This window comes from Ostrinia nubilalis, chromosome 26 (assembly GCF_963855985.1).
Source record: "Ostrinia nubilalis chromosome 26, ilOstNubi1.1, whole genome shotgun sequence".
Taxonomy (NCBI): Eukaryota; Metazoa; Arthropoda; class Insecta; order Lepidoptera; family Crambidae; genus Ostrinia; species Ostrinia nubilalis.
In genome coordinates this window covers 7,693,862-7,714,758 of record NC_087113.1, presented here as the reverse complement: position 1 = coordinate 7,714,758, position 20,897 = coordinate 7,693,862, and the positions used below count along the sequence as shown (strand labels likewise).

General features: G+C 38.5%; 1 protein-coding gene across 1 annotated transcript in view; it reads right to left on the bottom strand.

Annotated features, from left to right (window-relative positions):
• Positions 1–20,897, bottom strand: part of LOC135084437 (nephrin-like) — a 271,506-nt gene that overhangs the window by 55,417 nt on the left and 195,192 nt on the right. Inside the window, exons 4-6 of the mRNA XM_063979220.1 lie at positions 11,909–12,022; positions 7,654–7,739; positions 4,009–4,122 (exon numbers count right to left, since the gene is read on the bottom strand). Coding sequence (XP_063835290.1) covers positions 4,009–4,122; positions 7,654–7,739; positions 11,909–12,022 — 314 coding nt within the window. The remainder of the gene's footprint in view (positions 1–4,008; positions 4,123–7,653; positions 7,740–11,908; positions 12,023–20,897) is intronic.

Below are 20,897 nucleotides of genomic sequence, written 5' to 3'. Positions count from 1 at the left end.
CTTCATTTAAACGTTTGAATCACATTTTCCCAGAAACATTAGGTTAAACCAATTAGACCCAAGTTAATTTAATACTTTGAAATGCTATCAACACACAGTTGTCACAGGTTTCGGCTACACCGGGAGTAGGGATGTTATGGATATGTAGTTTCAGTTATGGATACGGTTACGGATATAAGAATAATATTATACCGGTTTCGGTTACGGTTACGGATTTTTTTATTTCGGATATCCGAAAGTTTCGGTTACGGTTACGGATATCTGTGCTTTTGAATGCAATTTGCAATAGTTGTCCAACACGGTTCATTCATGGCCGCACACTTTACATCGAATAAAAAGTTAATAAAAAATTAAAATTGATACTAGATGGTATTATAAAGGTAAATCAGGCTGTTATGCCGTTACTTAAAATGCTATACAAAAAAACAATTTAAACTGACATCTACTGACATCTGACCTACATCCGAAACTATCCGAACTTTTGAATCGGTTACGGTTACGGTTTCGGATATTTTTTTATTTCGGATATCCGAAAGTTTCGGTTACGGTTACGGATATCCATAACATCCCTGACCGGGAGTCACCTAAATCAAATTAAAAACCCGAGTGTACCCCGGCATTGTCGTTAACAAACCACGAAAATTGTTGCGAAACCCCAAAAGTGGGGAATGGGGAATAACGGGGGAAAAAAGCGTGTAGAACAAAACCACGGTACCCTTGTCAAGGGGTGAAAGTTGCAAGTGTGGAGCTGAAGCGATGATTTTGGGTATGCCTGGAGATTTAATATGGTGTATTTTTGTATTTAATTTTGACCCAGGTCCATATTACATAACGTAACATACAGGGTGGAAACGATAAGTGATCTCACTCGATTATTAAACTATACATCGAAAAACTGGTTACTGATCTTGAACGCGCTACACGAGCTCTTTCAAACAGTACCAATAAAAGGTTACAGAATAAATTGGAACTATCTGAAAATTAAAATTTTCCGGCTTCCATACGTTTGGTACAGCCTCATAATATTAAAAACTACACAGTGAGATCACTTATCGTTGCAAATTTCAGCAATTTTCCATGGAATTATTAAAAACAAATATATATTTTGACTTGTACCATCCCCCAGCATGCGTGAAACGGACATTTTTCGCTTCAAACACCCCCGGGAGCAGACTCGACTCCATGACAGTTGATCGGGGTTAGGTCATGCTCAGAACAACAGATTTAATGAAACAATACAGCAGGAATAAAGGGCGGCAAACAAAGAATTTCCCACCATTTTTGCGTATTTTTAATTGCAAAAACAATAGGGGCGGGATTGATTGCCGAGCGATGAGTGGTAATATCGATGTTTTGTTGAATGAATTACACCAATTTCAATTTTTCATGCTTTCGATTGAGAGGGTAAAGGGGTTAGGAGTTGGGGTGAATGAATTCACTGCGCGGGAGAATTGAAGTGTTTTATTAGAATAATTTCGGCAATAGGAATTTGTGAAAACAAAAGCACTTGTAGGAAAATTAATTGTTTTATGCAAAAAATGCCAGCTATTTGACCGCAATCCTATCTGATGCTTACGCCTGTATTCACAAACATTACTATGGTCTCACAGTGCACGTGGACGCACAGGGTGACACACGAACCAATCACAGAGCTCTATTCAACGCTGTGCGTTCGATTTGCTGCTTCACTTAAGCAAGTATCGTTTGTGAATTCGGGTGTTTGTGTACCTACTAAATGCAGTCTAGAGTGGTACAATGGATTTTTTAAAATCCCTCGTTTTGGGCCTATACTTATCTTGTTGTTGTGCGTTCAAATTAATAAGCAGGTTTTTAAAATATTAGGCATATCTGAAACGATAACACTTTTATTTAGGTATTTTTTGTCTAAATGGTCATCTAATAAGTCTAGTTTCTCCTTAAGTTTGGTATGGTCTTCATGGTAGGTACAATGTATGTATAACCACAGAATAATAATAAGTACTACGTACAGAAGTTTTACTTCGCGAAGGTATTTAAAAAAATGTATGCTCAATGTCATTAACAATATGGTGTAATTTAGCCTGTCTCAAGAGTCAAGCACCATTTTGTTGACAAACGTCAGTGATCGGCACTGCGCCGAAGCTATAGGGCTGACTTCGGTAAAATGATGTGACGAGAGGTGCCAAACTGCGGAAAATGGCGGAGGAAATACGTGATTTAGCATGAATTATCATGAATAATATTAACTACTTATTTGCCTCTCAGTGTCTTGAGGCAACTTAAAAAAGTACATTCTGTGTTTTTTTTATTATTTAGGCAGTTAAATACTGCACAGTATTTAGTACACCATTTTCTTTATTTTCTTCCATCATACACAAGAATACGCGTGCGTGAGTCAATGTTCGCTCGTATGTGAGGCCTTGTCGAATAGTATCCTGTAGGTGGGCCATCGTGCGTGTTTTGTTTTCGATGTAAACTCGCGGAGATGAACAGGTCTGGTATAACGTGTAGGTTAAAATATTGATAACAGTTGGAAAAGTGCTTTTTAAAAGCCAACTTACAAAAATAAATGAGTTTTAAAAGTTTTTTTATGAGTTCGGTATCTAATTCATCGACAAAAAAATCCACTAGTAACAGAAATTGTTTACAACTACATAGAAACTTTCTGCTTAATTGGTAGAAGCGAGAGTTGGAAAGAATTAGCGAATGTTTTTCAACTGGCAACTTGTTCGGTTGCTCATTGGTTTTCTCCGAAACATAGTTAATCAATGTTACAGAGAACTATTTTCAGGGCTGTCAAAACAGTATTACTTAGGTTTTAATGCTGAGATATTAAGGTCATGTGTTTACGGCTTACCTACTTATTTGTGTCGAAAATAATACTTAGCGAATCACCTGTCCTGCCATTTCAATATTTATAGAAGGCTTTTTTATATTTGTGAGGAGATACAGTTAATTTTCACTATTTTTAAATAATAGTTTATTAAAGGGCAAATAGGACATTGGACGTAAACAGGCGACCTGACCTTAACAAATAAAAATTTTGGATTTATTGAAATCATATTCTGGGCACCATTCAGACGTTTTACTTATTTTTACTAAATACTTTACTTCTCAGAACTTGCCAAAAATGTTTATCTAGAATGGCCAGTAGGGCAAAAAAAGTGCAGCTCTTCGAAAAACCTTAGCAGGTTTTTTGAAATATAACCACCAGTTTGGCGGTGATGTTTAACTATCGGTTTAAAAAATTAGAAGATCTATGGCATGGATGACAATCCAAACCACATCTGCACAAGGGTTATCACATAGATTACACCATGACACACACAGGTGTAACACGGCAGAGGTCCCAAAGTTCCTGACGTGTGTCGTCCTTCCTCAAATTCCACGGAAAATCACCGAAACCCATAGAATCACCATGCATGCCGTGTGACGTTGCGGTATTCTCTCAGAATACCTGAGCGATTCAATTTGGATGTGTTTTTATCGTGTATTTTGTAACAAGTCACAGCCTTATTGTTTTAGAAATAGAGAAGTAAAATAGTTTATTTATTTCAAACAGATACTAGAAGAAGTGTTAAAGAATGTTTTATAAATAAACTATGTTTAAGGTCACCCTGTATTTTCTTACTGTAGACTTTAGATTACTTAACAAATTTTGATATTGATTCTTTATAATGAAATCCATACTAATATTATAAATGCGAAAGTAACTCTGTCTGTCTGTCTCGCTTTCACGCCTAAACCACTGAACCGATTTTGATGAAATTTGGCATAGAGATAGTTTGAGTTGAGGATAGTTTTTATCTTGGTTTTTGAAACAGGGACGCGCGCGATAAATGTTTTCTGTGACAGACAAAATTCCACGCGGGCGAAGCCGCGGGCGGAAAGCTAGTCTCTTATATCCTGATATTAAAGGTGCTATCTGTGATCAGTGCCAGTGTGACTTTATGGGTTTTTTTTCCAACGAGTAAACCTTAATTTCCTTTCCCTTAACTTTTCTACAGACCACAGATGATTATTACTTACCACCAACCGCCACACAGGTGAGGTTGACCTCTGTCCCCTCGTCGTAGGGCCCGATGACGCCGCTTCTGATCTCATTGCCATCCTGGTTCAGGATGATCAGCCTCTCAGGTGGAACTGTGAAGGAGAGAGTGGAATTAATGTTTCACAAATAAACCTTCCTTCAAGGGAACAAGACGCAGGTTAGCGTACTATCCCTACATTGTCAACATTCTACCAGCTCACACTAAACTCACCGTTGACTCTTTTATATTGTGAACACCTAGGGACTGGAATTCGTATTCGACTTTGACTTTGAAGTGAGTGAGTGCCTGAGATATGGGAACGGCACAGGGGGGGGGGGGGGGTGACGTTTGACGTATCAAAGCATATAAGCCAAAGAATATATTTACTAACACCCTCCAGTGTCAGGCCGCGCCGGCCATATACAGAAAGAAAGCTGGAAACTTATAAGCGCTTACCAGCGCTTGTCAGCGCTCTGGTCCTTTCGTTCACAAAGGAAGCAAGTTGAATGGCATTTTATATGGCAGCGTCCAGCGCTGACCAGCGCGGGTTGAAACTTGTCGGCGCCGTTCAGTGCTTATCGGCGCGCGTTCATATATTTTCCTGCGCGGGTTACCAGCGCTGTCAAGCGCCGGTAAGCGCTTATAAGTTTCCAGCTTTCTTTCTGTATACGTCTCCCATACTTCAGGCTGACCCAGTTAAGAGCTAGAGTCTATAGCTAGACCTATAAAAAAAAAATCCTGAAACAACCTTAGAAAGCTAACTTTAAAAGATTTTAAAAGATAAATAATCTTAAAAGATAATAAATCTTAAAAGAGGTGAAATAGAGGACAGAATGAAACAACATCATAAAAACCCTTTCTTATTTACTAACAAAATAATATCTTACAAAGAACATTTCAAGGTGAGCAGACAGTTTCAATCTAGAATCTCTAAAATAAATACATGCTTGTTTTCGACACAAACAATTGGAGATTTAATCTAGTTTCTAGACTTTACTGAAAGAATTCAAAAGCTATTACGAAACACGATAAAGCCACAAGTAAGTATACGGCAATCACGAATTCTTTTCACAAAATAACTTTTACTTGATGAAGGGAATTGGGCTGTTACACTGGGTGTATGTTTGGGTTCCGTGTATTTATAATTATTATGTTTATTGGACTTTTGAAATTAATAGCTCCAACTAATGTTAATAAATTAAATTAACATTAAGATCCAATCACAAGTAGTTCACAAACTACATAAATTATAAGCATAGCTTAGAATTGAATAAAATCTTGTAGACTTGCGACCTGCCCCGGCTTCGCACGGATGCTAGTGTACCTATACATAATGAACCTTCCTCTTGATCTATTGCGATAACTTTAAGGTAAGGTCTGACTTAGCGATTGAACCACTTATGCAAAACTTAGTACCTTCATTTCCGAAAGGAAACGCGACGGCACAACATGATGTAGCATCTAAAATTCACGATTCAAAATTTCAAATACTCGTACAGTCAGTGTCAAATAATACATGACACCCAAAGTGGCCAAAATGTTGACAGCACAACCTTATTCCAGTTGTAACAAAGACGTGTTGCGAACTTTTTGACCACTTTGGGTGTCTCGAACTCTTTGACGCTGACTGTACTAGAACCAGAAGATAGAACGCGATGTAAGAGATAAGAAAATCTAATTCACGAATCATCAAGAAACAAAGGAGTATCAGCATGTCTCTGTCTCGCTATCATCAAACGCCAGCCTAACTAAGGCCCTTTTCACAGGTCCCGGTTGCCGGCTAACCGGCGCCGGGTATCCGGTGGTGAAGTGTATGGGCATGGTACGTAGCTTTCACATGTACCGGCGTAATTAATCCAGCATGCCCATACACTTCACCACCGGGTACCCGGCGCCTGTTAGCCGGCAACCGGGACGTGTGAAAAGGGCCAAGTCTCTCTATTTTCCCACGTACCCCCACACTAGGCGTCTAAAGAACTATTCTGTGTCCTTGACTACCCTGATTTATGGTGACCATTTGATCGTATCCCACTGAGTCTACGAGGAGGGGAGACTGGGGCGAGTTGTAAAATTGTCGATTTTTCGGGACTTATTAACTGCTAGCGAGCTCGTAAAGGTACAAATCCAAGACGGGCCGCAGACCGCAAACTGCAAAACGCGCGTTTTTTAGTTCAAGTTTCGAGCCAACAAATCCGCGCTATTGCGAGGTCATCATCATTATCGTTTCAGCCACAGGACGTCCGCTGCTGAACAAAGGCCTCCCCCAATGATTTCCATAATGGCCGGTTGGTAGCGGTCTGCATCCAGCGCCTTCCTGCTACCTTTATGAGGTCGTCGGCTGTTGCGGGCTTTTTAGAATCGCGCTGACCGCTCGCTGATCGTCGGCGCTGACAGATCAATATGTATGTAATTGAAGGGAACGTTCGCGAGTGACACTGATCGCTTGGCACCGACGCTTCATACATTTCGGCTGTCAGCGCTGACGGTCAGCGTGCCTCAGCGTGACTCTACAACCAGCCTAATAGGTTAAAAAATAGACGATGTCACAACTCTCCTCGGTCTCCCCTAGCTAACTTTATAGGTGTTGTCTGAGATATTTAGCGAGATAGGGGAAACCATGTAATAAGGATTTATATTGGGAACTTCTTTTATGTAGATGTTCTTTCGGAATATACTGATGGGAAAGTTTTTCCGTGGAAACTTTGCGGAAATGTCGGCTAGGGGTTGCTTGTCTCACCCTTTTGTACGAGGAAGTTTAATGTGGGTTGTTATGATACTTTTGAATTTGACATAGTTTTTCGGGATTCTTGTAAGCTTATCAAAAATTTTACTATTTCATGTCTTCGTTCTTTCAAACTGCATACCTATAGGTACACATAGGTGACATTAAAAAATATACTATAACTTATGTACTATAAGTTTTCATTGCGAAATACAATAACATATTTATTTAGCCCTCAGATAGGGTAGAGTTATAATGTTCTATTTCCTAGAAAATACCCCAAGTATCAGGCTGAAAACACCGAATTTTCGGATAGATCCAGTTTATTCTGTAACCTAATATTGATACCGTTTGATAGATCTCATGAACCACTTTCAGGATCAGTAACTAGTTTTTTGATATCTTGAATAGTTTAGAAATAATCCAGTGAGATCACTTATCGTTTCCAGTTTCCACCCTGTATATTTCCACTCAATGTTAACAACTGGGGTATGCTACTTGAGGTCGTCAGTCCATCGAACAGAGGGGCACTCTACACTATGATAACTGAGATGTGGTGTTCTTTCAAGAAACCGTTTACTCCATCTTTTACCGGTTCTAACCGTCCCAATGCTACTAAGTTTGCCACAATTTTGGGACACAATAAGTAATAAGAATAGGTTACATCCACGAAGACGCGCCCCACCATTCTTCCGCTAATGTTTGAGTGTTATCGGTACACACTAAATTATCCATAATTGCACACGCACACTACAATAATGATGCTCGGATTGCTCGGATAAAACTCCCCGACCGAGACCAAAAATTGGTGGGGCGCGTCTTCGTGGATGTCACGATCTATAATGTCAATTTTATGATGTATAATAAAGATGAGTTTTAAACAAGTTTGATGTGCTCTCGTCTGCATTGTATAATACTTACTCAAGACAGTGAGGTTGAGCCTCGTGTTCTTCGTTGGAGACTTCATGAAGTCCACTCTGCAGCGGTACTGCCCACTGTCCTCTGGCCTGTTAACAAATAAAACAATTAAAAAAATCCTCCACAACTGTCCACCCACAAGGTGGACCGACGACATCATAAAGGTAGCAGAAAGGAGCTGGACGCAGGCCGCTACCAACCGGGCAGCATGGAAAGCATTGGGGGAGGCCTATGTTCAGCAGTGGACGTCCTATGGCTGAGATGATGATGATGATGAAAAAAAAAATATTCTTCATTCTACTTGCTTAAGTGAAGCAGCAAATCGAACGCACAGCGTTGAATAGAGCTCTGTGATTGGTTCGTGTGTCACCCTTGCGTCCACGCGCACTGTGAGACCTCATAGTAATGTTTGTGAATACGGGCATAAAACTTTATTATGTAATATTTTTCTGAGCCAATTTTACTGTTTTTTTTTTCTTTTACTAAATTTATTTTAGCTTTCTATTTATACACAGATTTCGTTTTGTGAATCGTTCAACAAAGTTTGGTTTACCAAAATTACCAAGCAAAATTGTGCCAAAAACAGTATTCCATTTCCCAATAACATATCGAATAAATTATTTACCAAATTACGAGTACAATACCAAATCAAGTGCCAACGAAAATGTAGGTCAATCGAATAAAGATTCTTTCTCAACCCATATTGTATTACTTATACAATATAGATCTAATTTCTTAACCTCCCATAAACAATCAAATCCCACACAAACCGGCGATTAATCTATGGTATGGCGTACAAAGGGTTAAGATCCCTTCAAAGGTATCAAAAGTATCTAGTTACATGCCCCAGTTACCGTCAAAGAGCCTAGGTTAGAACAAAAAGAGGGTCAAATGGTTATCGACGAAGGAAAGAGGGTTCCGTAGTAAAGAAAGACAGTTATATGCCCGTTTTCCCCATCAATCCCTAATTTTTAAGTGACCCCCATTGTAACACATAACAGGCATTTTGTTTTCATAAAGGTCACTTAAAAATTGGGGATTGATGGTGAAAACGGGCATTAAACTTTTAAATTTCAATGTTTTTTTTTATTTGTCGGATTTTCGGATAGACCCAGTTTATTCTGTAACCTATTTATTGATACCATTTTATGGAGCTCGTGAAGCACTTTCAGGATGAGTAACCAGTTTTTCGATGTTTAGAAATAATCGAGTGAGATCACTTATTGTTTCCACCCTGAGAGATGAGTTCAACAGGACATTCTATATTTCTTAACTTTATGTTAATATGCAAATACCTATTAAATCCTACTATCCTACTAATATTATAAATGCGAAAGTTTGGATGTCTGAATGTCTGGATGGATGTTTGTTACTCTTTTACGCAAAAACTACTGAACGGATTTTGATGAAACTTACTGTGACAAACTAAATTTCACGCGGGTGAAGCCGCGGGCAAAAGCTAGTAAATAAATAAATAATTAAAAGTCTTCAGTCTGTTGCAACTGTTCACGATAAGGGTTCATCTACTCAATAAAACTTTAGCCTTTATTTCTTATCATACGGAACCCCAAAATGTAAAACCGATCGCCTTTGTCACGTGCACAAGTGTTGGATCGATTGATATTTAAAGTTGTTTGCTTTGCGGTGGTTTAAGAAGGATCTCGTTAAAGCTATAAAATTTTTATAATGTTGAATTGAGAATAAAATAAAATCACAGTTTAATTTAAAGATCAATCGAAAAAAAAAACATGGAAAAATTGAGCACAACTTTTTATAATTAATTTGAAACTTTGATCGCTAATCCTATGGCATACGTTTTAAAATTTGTACACAATTAAAAAAAAATACCTACCTAGAATGTGACGTACTTATTCTACTACCACTTGACTGCGAAGTAGCAACCCTAATGCCAGTTTATTTTTGGCCACAGGTATGTACATAACTTCTTAGTTTTGAAAAGCTTATAGCTTTTCTGTGTACCATATGACAAGCTGTAGCGAAACCGTTTTGTATAAGATAGACAGTAGATAAAATAATAAGCAACTTCTACCACCATTGGAATCCATCAGAAGACCTTTTAAAATCATAAATCAAAATCAAAAATATTTATTCAGTTTAGACCACAAGTGGCACTTATAAACGTCAAAATATAGTAAATAATAAAAAAGAAAAGAAAAGGGAAGAAGAAGCACAGTATCTTTTGCCCTTCAAAGGACAAAAATTCTCAAACACTTTAGTTATTTTCATACATCATAATCGAGTTTGACTCTTGAAAAGCCCAAAAAGGTTGCTTTCTTCGCAATTGAAATGAAATGAATCTTACTTCAATAGAGCTTTTACCCGCGGCTTTTTTGAAATCGGTCAAGTAGTTTTTGAGTTTATTCGTTACAAAACAAAAGTATCCTTTTAAGTGAAAAAATTTGGCAATTGTGATTCAGGGTAGGTAAGAATGGATTCAATCCGTTCAGGTGGGGATTCTAGGTGCAAGTTTTGTGGATCATTGTTATCTTTCAATGAATAAATTGAATTGAATTGAATTGAATTTGTTCCCCAGTCGACGAAGCACATGATGCCGTGCCCTGCGTGCCCAAACAACTGCACGCAGGAAGATTTAATTAAGGCTACTGACAACGCCACTCTTGTGGCGGAGTTTTGGGCTGTAACTGTGTAGGTTTGTTGTCGACACGACAAGAAGAAGAAGATTGAAAGGCAGTGTACTTTATGCAAGTGACTTTCTACGTGCAACCTTTAACCTCTTTTCGCTCACACCACGCACATCATACAAAATTACCTCCGGTTAGGGAAATGCATTATTTATAACAAAATCAGCGATCCAAGCATTTCGCTATGTATCGATACATCACGTGAGCACGACCGAATTAATATTTCACGGGGCTGAAACCTTTTAATAATTGAGCACGGTCCGTGATATTTATCGTAGGGTGCAGCTTAAAATTAGATGGTACAGTCGGCGTCAAATAGTTCGTAACACCCATAGATCACAAAAACTAAAGGGCTAAAAAAAAAGGGCAGCAATATGCCCAAAAACAGAACACATTGCTCGTGACAGCAATTATGACAGCGACGTTAGTGCTAAAGATTATTCGAACGTTGAGTACTGATACCGCAGTGGATACTTAATGAGCATATTCAAACTAACAGAATACATGTGTGTGCATGACACACACTCTTCGCGATGTATTGTTTTCATTTTGATTACTTTGTGTGTGTGAATTTCTAATGCGACACTGGGTTTCGAACTCAGGGCATTAGTTAGCCAAAAACTTCGCAACACGTCTTTGTTGTGATTGGATTAAGGTTGTGTTGTCTTTTTGACCACTTTGAGTATCACAAACTATGGGACGCTGACTGTACAGTCTGTGGCATCTTCTGTAGTGAAGTTGATTAATTTCGTTGCGAGTCCTATGACAGTTGAACTTCCCCCGCGACAAACTTGACCTTCACTGGTTGGGTTTTTACTGGCGGTCAAGCTGTAGATCCTGGTTACACAGGAGTTGCAGCGGTGGGAACGAGAAGTGGGAATAGTCCCGTAAGTAGTAATGCTTTATGTGCTGTTGACTGTACATTTATAGATCTGCTGGACAGTAGGGATTTGGGTTAAAAGAGATTTAGGGACATAGTTTATATGATTGACTGTGGGGAACGTGGTTGAAGCTACACGGATCGTGGTTGGATTTTTTTGGTGAAAAGAATTATTAATTTTGCTACGCATAACTGCTTAGCTTTAATTTGATTGATTGACAATATTTTGCTAGCTTTGATTGTTATTATCACTATTTCAACAGTCCACTGCTGGCCGTAAACCTTGGGGGACCTAGGATAGCAAAAAGAACGATCACCCGCTTTTGTAATTCAACCGTTGCCAGCTCACTTCTTGAAGTCGTCGGTCTATCGAGCAGATGAGCGTCCTATTTTGTTCTCCGAGATAAGTTTCACAACTAATTTGCTTTATTTTTCGTCGATTCTTCGACAGAATATGGCTACTGCCACTAACAGCATTTTGGACCAAAATATTGGCCTTTTCAGTAGATTTGCTATGTGAGACCCTGGGAGCTTACACATAGCGACTTTTTGCAGCGATATAAACCTTTTACAATCACGCTAAGGCAGTGCTGCTTTTTTATCGCGTGTGTGTCTTGCGACTGTATCGATGCTGCATTGCGACTGCATCGCGTCTGTATTGCTGCAAAAAGTCGCAATATAAAAGGGCCATCATAAAGAAAAGACGATTGATTACCTTAGCTTGGTGAGGATGAGAACAGCAGGCAACGTGTCACTCCTGAACGTGGCTCTCACTCCCAGCGTGGAGGAATCCGACCAGTGTGACGGCCTGCCCTCTCTCGTGTCCAATCTGCGAACAAAATAATAGTTATGAAACTCTGATGTAAGCATTGAAGTAATATTACTGTACGTAGTACATTATAAGTTAATGGATGTAAGTTCCAATCCCTTAGGTGACTTATGTTAATACAACAACTCAGAATTTTACCATTTCATGCCTGAACCATTGAACAAGTTCCTGACTAGATGTTGCCCACGGCTTTTAAACGCTCTCTAAGTTTTTTTTATATGTTTTATCCACAACGAGGAAGTTCTTGTACCCTATGGGTGTGAAACGTGGAAGGTCACCAAGGTCATCTCGCACCAGCTGCAGGTCTTCGTCAACCGCTGCCTTCGCCGAATTCTCGGCATTTACTGGCCTGAGAAAATCTCCAACATCGAGCTATTGGAACGCTGCCACGAAATTCCGATCGACCAGCAGATCAAGCGCCGCAAGTGGAACTGGATTGGCCACACTCTCCGAAGGGATCCCGATCACATCCCCAAGCAGGCTCTGGATTGGAACCCCCAAGGAAAACGCAAACGTGGTCGCCCCAAGCAAACTTGGCGGCGCACTGTGGCAGACGAGGCGAAGAAGATCGGCAAGACTTGGAGCGAGATCAAACACATACCTCAAGACCGAACGCGATGGAGGACTGTTGTGGACGCCCTCTGCCCCATCTAGGGGACATAGGACCATAAGTCAAGTCAAGTCAAGTAATTCAGGAAGTTCTTGGCTTGTATCTCACCTGATGGTAAGTGACGATCAGGCCGAGGGTGGAAGCGAGCTTCACCCGGAATCCTCAACCACGGAGGAACTGGCTATCTTACCTCTAACTGCCGGAACACAACAATGCTGTTAACATTGTTGTTATGGCGACAGACTTAGGTAAGATGGTGGTAGCTAGCCAGCATTTTCGTGACACACAAGGTCCAATTTCTCTCTATTCTAAAATAATCGGAAATCGACGTTACAAACTACTTTCACATACATTAGTATAGATTAATTAACGGGTTCGAATCCCACTAGAGTAATTCCAAACTATTCGTGCTCTATCATAATTCGTAACCATTTTAAACTTCCGAACGTTCGTGCGAATTCCCAATAAATAAACGAACTATCGAATCCGGGATTTCCCGGGCAACTTAGTTATAAACGACTAACATTAAAGTCGCATAAATATCAGTTAACCATGTACAGTCGGCCGCAAAGATATTGAAATAATAGTAAATTGTTAGTTCGTTCGTTTCAGCCGAAAGACGTCCACTGCTGCATCCAAGCACCTCCCACGACCATCACCAGATCGTCGGTGCACCTAGTGGGAGGCCTGCCTACGCTGCATCTTCCGGCTCGGGTCGCCACTCAAGAACTTTCCTGCCCCAGCGGCCATCAGCTCTACGAGCTATGTGCCCCGCCCAATGCCTTTTGATTTTAGAGATTCTGCGGGCTATCTCCTCATTTCTGATTCGATCACGCAGAGAAACTCCGAGCATATTAGCACGCTTAACCCACTTACTCCTACCAGGTGTTATAACACCGCTAAAAAGTAGTTCGGAATATCCTCAGATAAATTATAAAAATATCGAGAATTTATTTACTGTTCCTTGTATTTTCTCTTCATTACGAATCAAGCTGTAATTGAGTATGTTCGATATCGCATATTTGCTTTATTTTGTTAGTATTTTACTATTTTGAATTCTGTTATTTAGTTTTGTGCAAAAACGTCATATAAAAGCTAAGATATTTCATAAACTTGCTAGTAATACCTCAGATTATACTAGTTATTATTTTAGGTACTACTGTTAGCTACAAAACTATAAACTTATGTTTTTGAAAAGCTTTACATTTTTGAGACTTTTTATGACAAAATTACGATCGGTGTTTTAACACCTGGTCGCATAATCGACGTCTAACTTGTATATTCATTAAAAGTTTAGACCACGATATAAAAGACCGCTGAGACTTCACGAAATAGTGGAAATATTAGAAAACATTGATATAGTTTGATCAGATCAGATACAGAATTACATAGCAATTTTACCACCAGAAAATGCTAATGCAGAAGCAACAGATGAAGATTCTGGTGAAGAAGACCACGTTACCTTACAAAATACCTGCTATATGCTAACCTGTAGCCTGCTTCCGTTTATCTAACTATAGTTACTTATAGCGTGTAAGTTTTCTATTGCTATTTTTCGTGAATTACCAGGTTCTCAACTTAGAGCCGAGGCAGAAGTACAGTACGACAAGTCTTCTTCAGACAAAGAGGATAACATTCCGCTTTCTGAATTTTTTAAAGTAAGACGAAATGAATCTAATGATGCCTCCAATGCAGCTAGTTCTTCTGCCATGAAAGTACCTACCGCAATCACAATTATTACAACAATGCAATATAGTGCAAGTACCTTCTGTTAAAGTTTGTGCCAAAAAATATTTATGAAGAATGGCGCCACAACCAGGGTCTACGGAGCTTACATCCCTATGTATGTACATAGGGATGTAAGCTCCGTAGACCCGGTAGACCCGTAGACGAGTACATACTCGTACTACTGTACTTACGAGTACTACATGCAACTGACATGTAAAATTTGCAAGAAAAAATCAATTTGATGTAAAAAATGCGCCACGTACTAAAGTATCCTGGGTTATGATTTATGTCTCCACCATCCTCCTACCTCCTCTGAATAAGATTTTGGTATTTTTTAAATAAATGTGTATAACTTACAACTCGTTTTTAACTCTTAAACCTAACAAAATCATAGTATAATTTTTTCACGTAGTAGTAGTCCATTCTCCGACCAGGTGTTAAAACACCACCCATTTTCCGGCTTTTCCAGTTGACCAAGAATTTTTCTAAAATTTTTCTGTGGATACTTGACCTCTATTTAGAAACATACTAAAAATTTATAAAAATTGACAAGGATAAAAAGTTTCAGGAGTATCTGGGTTAAATAAAATAATACTTATTTAAAAATTAAGAAGTCCGAAACATATTAGGCACATTTTCAAAAAAGCATTTTACAAACTTTGAGGCGCTAACGGGTTATCTCGTAAAAAATATTTTCAAGTAAGGTTTAGTATGTTTAAATTATTTAGAAGGTATGTTTTGAATGTTAATAATTGTAATTATTAACGGCCGACCTTGAATTGATTAATTCCAATATTTTTAAGTACTTATGTAGGTATTCCTTTTTTTAATTTATGTTCATATGACTTAGCATCGCGTGGCGCATCTCATCTCACTTTTTGGGTCTACTTTTTATTGTTTTCTTTTGCCAGTGTTTTAATGAAAGTATCATTTTTAATTTGTGCCCCATTAAACTTAAAAATACCTTTCATTAAGTTATTCTAATTAATAAAATCAATATTAGTTTTTATCAGTCCAACTGTACTTAACTAGTAACTTGTTAAACGCCGGAGCTAATCGCAACGGTGTTACATTACAAACAGACCGACGAAAATATTTTATGGATATGGATTATGGACAACGCACACTGGGGTTTGAAAGACTTGAGCCGGAACTCTTAAGTGAAAGATTAAGACCGAAAACTTAATACAAAAATTATCTACTAATATTATAAATCTGAAAGTTTGTGAGGATGGAGAAAATTCTGGATGGATGGATGGGGGGATACAAAATATGGTTTTTGGATTTTCCGAGATTTTATTTCCCATCTATTACTAATTGCTCTATAAAAAATGATCATAGACTCTCAGTCTTTTATCAGCATGTAGACTTGTTTCAGTATGGAGCTATGTCGATTTTATGTGATAAATCTTTTTTTTCTGTAATTCGGTAAATTAATCAATAATTGCTCAAAAACTGTGATGTGTGAAATAATAACTCAAAAACCATAGGTTGAGAGAGCCCAAGGCCATACCAAGATAACTTAAGGCATTGTTGTCATCATCATCATCATCATTTCAGTCTATGGTAGTCCACAGCTGGACGAAAGCTTCTACAAGGAACGCCACAAAACATGTCCACTGCTGGACATAATACTTGGCCTAGGCCCGTGAGTCAGCCGTCGACACCGGAGAAATTATCTTTCTTCGAGGTTTAATAAAACAGAACAACAATAATAATAATAATAAATAATTTATTTCAGACTTTCATAAGTCTCAAGGAGCGCCACAAAGCAGGTTCTCTCGCTTTTTTTCATCCATTCGCTAACAACTATTTTCTCAATGAGGTGGTCGGTCCATCAAGCAAGCGTCTTACGTTACTTCTACCGAAACATTCGTGTGAACGCACAGTAAAATAGCATAAATGTATGAAAAAATTATGGTATGAACTTGTAAAACGTAATTATACTCGACAAGGCGACGACTTCTCATGTTATTATGGCAATTTACGCCATTATTTATGCCATAAAAATATTACGAATCCGAGAAGGGTTTCAGATTACCATAAAATTAAAACTATTTTACAGTAAAACCATGCTATTTTTATGGGTTTTGCTTTATTTTTCTCACTTTAATTCAATTACAGACAAAAAAATAATGGATTGATAGATTGATTGATTGACTAAAGGCATATTATTCTATGTATTATAACCGTATCAACTCTAGGCGGTCAGTATTCTTTGTATGAAACTCCATACTGCAACGCACACTATCCGCACCGTAACGTAAACGCCTCGCCTCGCGGTAGACAGCGCGCGAAAGGCAATGACAGCTCGCGAAAGGCGATACCTTGTTGATCCCTTTCCGAGTTGATAAGTCTGCTTTGACCTTTATTCTACTTAAAATACAAAAATTAAAAAATATTTAAATTTTTATTTGTGTTGCGACTTCTAAACCAACACTAGCGCGTCACTGTACGTCGCGCCTTACCTGACAATCAGGGTAACTGATGTCTCTTTTAAAAATATCTTATTTATTACTTACTTATTAATACCTAATTTTTATCTGTGTTGCGCCTTCTAAACCAACACTAGCGCGTCACTGCACGTCGCGCCTTACCTGACAATCAGTTTAACTGACGTCTCCTTCAAATCCCCCAGTCATGATCGACAGTAAGCCCATCGTTTGATCTCACGCGGCTCATTGTTGAGATGTAATGGTAAGCATGGGTTTTGATGGCTTAGTTATGGGGGATATACGTGGTTTGAATTGAGGTGCGAGCGAATGACATGTTTGGCTCTTATTACGAAATAGCTGCACTGAAATACTTAGGTGACATTTCATCCGAAAAAATCTCATTCGCGGATGAGTTGTCTCCCTTTCAAAATTGTTAGGTGTCGAATCATCCGCAAAATATTTATCTTCGGGTGAAACGTCATCGTTTCTAACTTGGAAGTGTCGTCTAATCCGAAATATACCTATTTAATTTAATTAAATGCTAAGAATGGAAAAGACAAAGGTAATGAAAAATCCGCGGATGAGATATTTTCGGATAAAATGTCACCTAAGTCTTCTATGAAATTTCTATGGACTTAGGTGACATTTCATCCGAAGATAAATATTTTGCGGATGATTCGACACCTAACAATTTTGAAAGGGAGACAACTCATCCGCGAATGAGATTTTTTCGGATGAAATGTCACCTAAGTCCACTGAAATACTACACGTGAAAATAGATTCAATATTTTTCCCGTTTTCGCAACAATTTTTATTGATGATCTGTTCTTATTGGTCGTAGCGCGATGACCCAAATGGGTTCATCATCATTTTTTTTTTATTTATTTATCGGACCAATCGGAGAATCACTCCGGGTGCCAAGCCAACCCATGCTACGCCGCCACTGTCGCTTTGACAGGTCATAAAAAGTATGTCAAATGTCTTTTTGTGTCAAATACCGTATTCCTAAAAAGGTCACGTGCTCACTCGAAGAGCTGCAGTTAGTTCTTGAGAATAGCGCGTTCAACCAAATAAACACAAACTTTTAACTGAATATTATAAAGTACTCAGGTGTCACGGTGACAAAAAGTCACCCGTGCGCGCATAGCCAAGGTATTCTTTGTTCAGCTTGTTCAAAGGCGTATTCTTCGTTCAACCCCAAACTAACTAATTTTAGTTATTAGTTTATCATTTACACGCGAAAGTTTCTAACAAAAGAACTCATAATAATTACTTCGCTACAAAAGGTAGCGTTTAAATGTCAACGATAGTACAGTTCGCAGCGCAAAAGTTATACGTTTTGTTTTAAACAGATTTAACTGATGTGGTTTAATAATCCTCCAGCCTTGGGAGATAAGGGTGGCAAATAATGGCAGTAACCTTTTTTCTTTTTCAACAGTAATAATCATAATCTTGTAAATTTATTGAAAAACTACACAACTCTGAGGTTTTTGTACTGTTTCTTCTCACAACTAACACATAATTGTACCTACCCAAAATGCCCGTAAATGATTTTAAAAAATATTAGCGCATAGCTAAGAAAATTTAGAGAATAACAATATTAGAACATTTTATTGTACAAGGTGGACCGACGACATCGTAAAGGTAGCAGGGAAGCGCTGGATGCAGGCCGCTACCAATCGATCAACGTGGAAAGCATTAGGGGAGGCCTATGTTCAGCAGTGGACGTCCTATGGCTGAAATGATGATGATTAAGACCACACATAGAATAAGAACAAAAAAAGAAATATGATGACACTTGTAAAATAAACTTTAAAAGCAAACTTACTGAAAATAATTAATTAAACTTAATATTAATGTTTTTCCAAAAGAATAAATTATCGCGAACTTGGTGTTTTTGCCCTTGAAGTAAATATACCTATTTAAAAGAGTTCTCAACCTGAAAAAGTGTTCAACCGTCCATTTTTATCAGTTTTTTAAAATAATTTTAAAGATGGAACCTACTGTACACCTTTATTGCGTTCAAAAACTACTTTTATTTGTAGTTAACTGTACAATGTACAGCCAACACAAAAGGTATTGTTGTCTCACGAGTTTCCTCGGTCATTGTGTGAGCTAATTAGATTTCAGCTATAATCTATGGTATTACTTTAGTCGCTGAAAGAAATGGCGGTCATTTCCTGGGAGAGTCCTTAATGTGATTGCCTTTAAGCCGATAATGGCTGAAAGAATGAATGTTCGTAGCTAGTAAGACAGGGATAAAAACTTTGTGTTTAGGTTAATATCACAGATTACAGAAACTAAAGGTAGATGTGACAAGGGGGCGTGGCCGGTGTCGCAGCAATATGCCCAAAAACAGAACACATTGCTCGTGTAAGCAATGATGACAGCAGTGACGTCGACGTACTAAAGATTATTTTGATTGAAAATCTCTTAAACAGGTAGCTTGGGTTCCTTCTATTCTATATTATTAAAGCCAACACACTCTTACAACACACAAATACACATACCACACACATACACACACCACACACATACACACATCACACACATACATACAGCACGCCTAAAGTAGTATGTTTATGGAATATTTTTACGGAAGTGGGCGTTAGTAGTCGCACCACAGTTCTCTGAAACTATTGCGGCTATTATCGTACACGCTTTTTCATGTAAAAATTTTCTTGTTACCAATAAATAAATTTTGAATTTTGAATTTGAATTTGAATTATTCGGACGTTGAGTTCTGATACCGCAGTGGATAATGAGCTCATATTTTGAATACATTGTGTGTGTGTATCCTACAAAGACTACAAACCTAAAGCTCCAACATAGAGTTACTATTTTTACGGTTTAAGACATTTATTTTTTTCAAAAGAATTTACAAATCCACTTACAGAGAAAACACAAATTTATACAATTTTTACAGGCAATAGGCTAATATGTAAAGCAAAACATAGCCCTCCCCCAATGATTTTCAGATTGGCTGGCTAGTAGAGCTTTTAGCATTTGTAACCTTCATAAGGTCGTCAGTCTACCTTGTGGGCGTATCTAAGTCTATTTTAATTTATTTTCATTAAATTTCAAGCAAAATTAGACCTTTACATCTTTAAATTAAATGTTTATTTTGCGTATCTAAAACATAAACTCGCGGTAAGACTTTCAAGAAATTCCTTTATATTCGCAAATACCAACTCTAACTAGAAGATCCCGATACTTATGGAAGTGGGGTGAATTTGGACTTCTTAGGCCGTGTATTGTGAAACTTCGCCAAGACACAGAGCGAATAGAACAGACTGCCCATTTATGACAAGCAAGAAAGCTTGTTGATATGTGGTGCCAGTCTTGGATTTCTCAATAGGCCGTATAGGCCGCGGTCTAGGGGCGGCAGCGTCCTAGGGGGGGCACAAGTGGTGGTATGGCTTTGGTCGCGATCACCAAAGTTACAAGTTACAACCCGATCGAGCGAACTGCGCAATTCCCCGTGTTCGCCCCGTCCGTTTCAGAGCGTCGATGTGACGTCACGGCTGTCGAACATTAACTTCGAACCCCTTCTATGTTCTTCTGATTAATTTCGTTGCGGGTCCAATGACAGTTTAACTTTCCCTTGGGACAAACTTGACCTTCACAGGTTGGGTTTTTATTGGCGGTCAAGCTGTAGATCCTGGCTACACAGGAGTTGGAGTGGTGGGAAAGAGAGGTGGGAATAGTCCCGTATACTACTTTTAAAAATCTCAAAAATTTTTTTGTTACAGCTATGAAGTGTCTGTTCACTCCTTACTACCAAAAGTCAAGTATTCCAAGCTATCACAACAGAGGCACAAGATATTCCTCCTAATGGACTGAATCACATTGTTGTGGGCACAATAGAAACTTATTTAGTATTTACCTTATCATTTTCAGAACACTTGAATAATAGGTACAAGTTTTCTAGAATTATCGTAGTTGTAAGAAGGTAGGTAGGTATAGCTCGTTGAATTGATAGCTATTGGGGCAGAAAAGTTCTCGAATGACCACCACAAACTGGAAAATGCAATGTGGGTAGACCTCCCACTAGGTGGACCGATGACGTCCAGTGCCGAACATAGTTAATACAGGGTGTCCC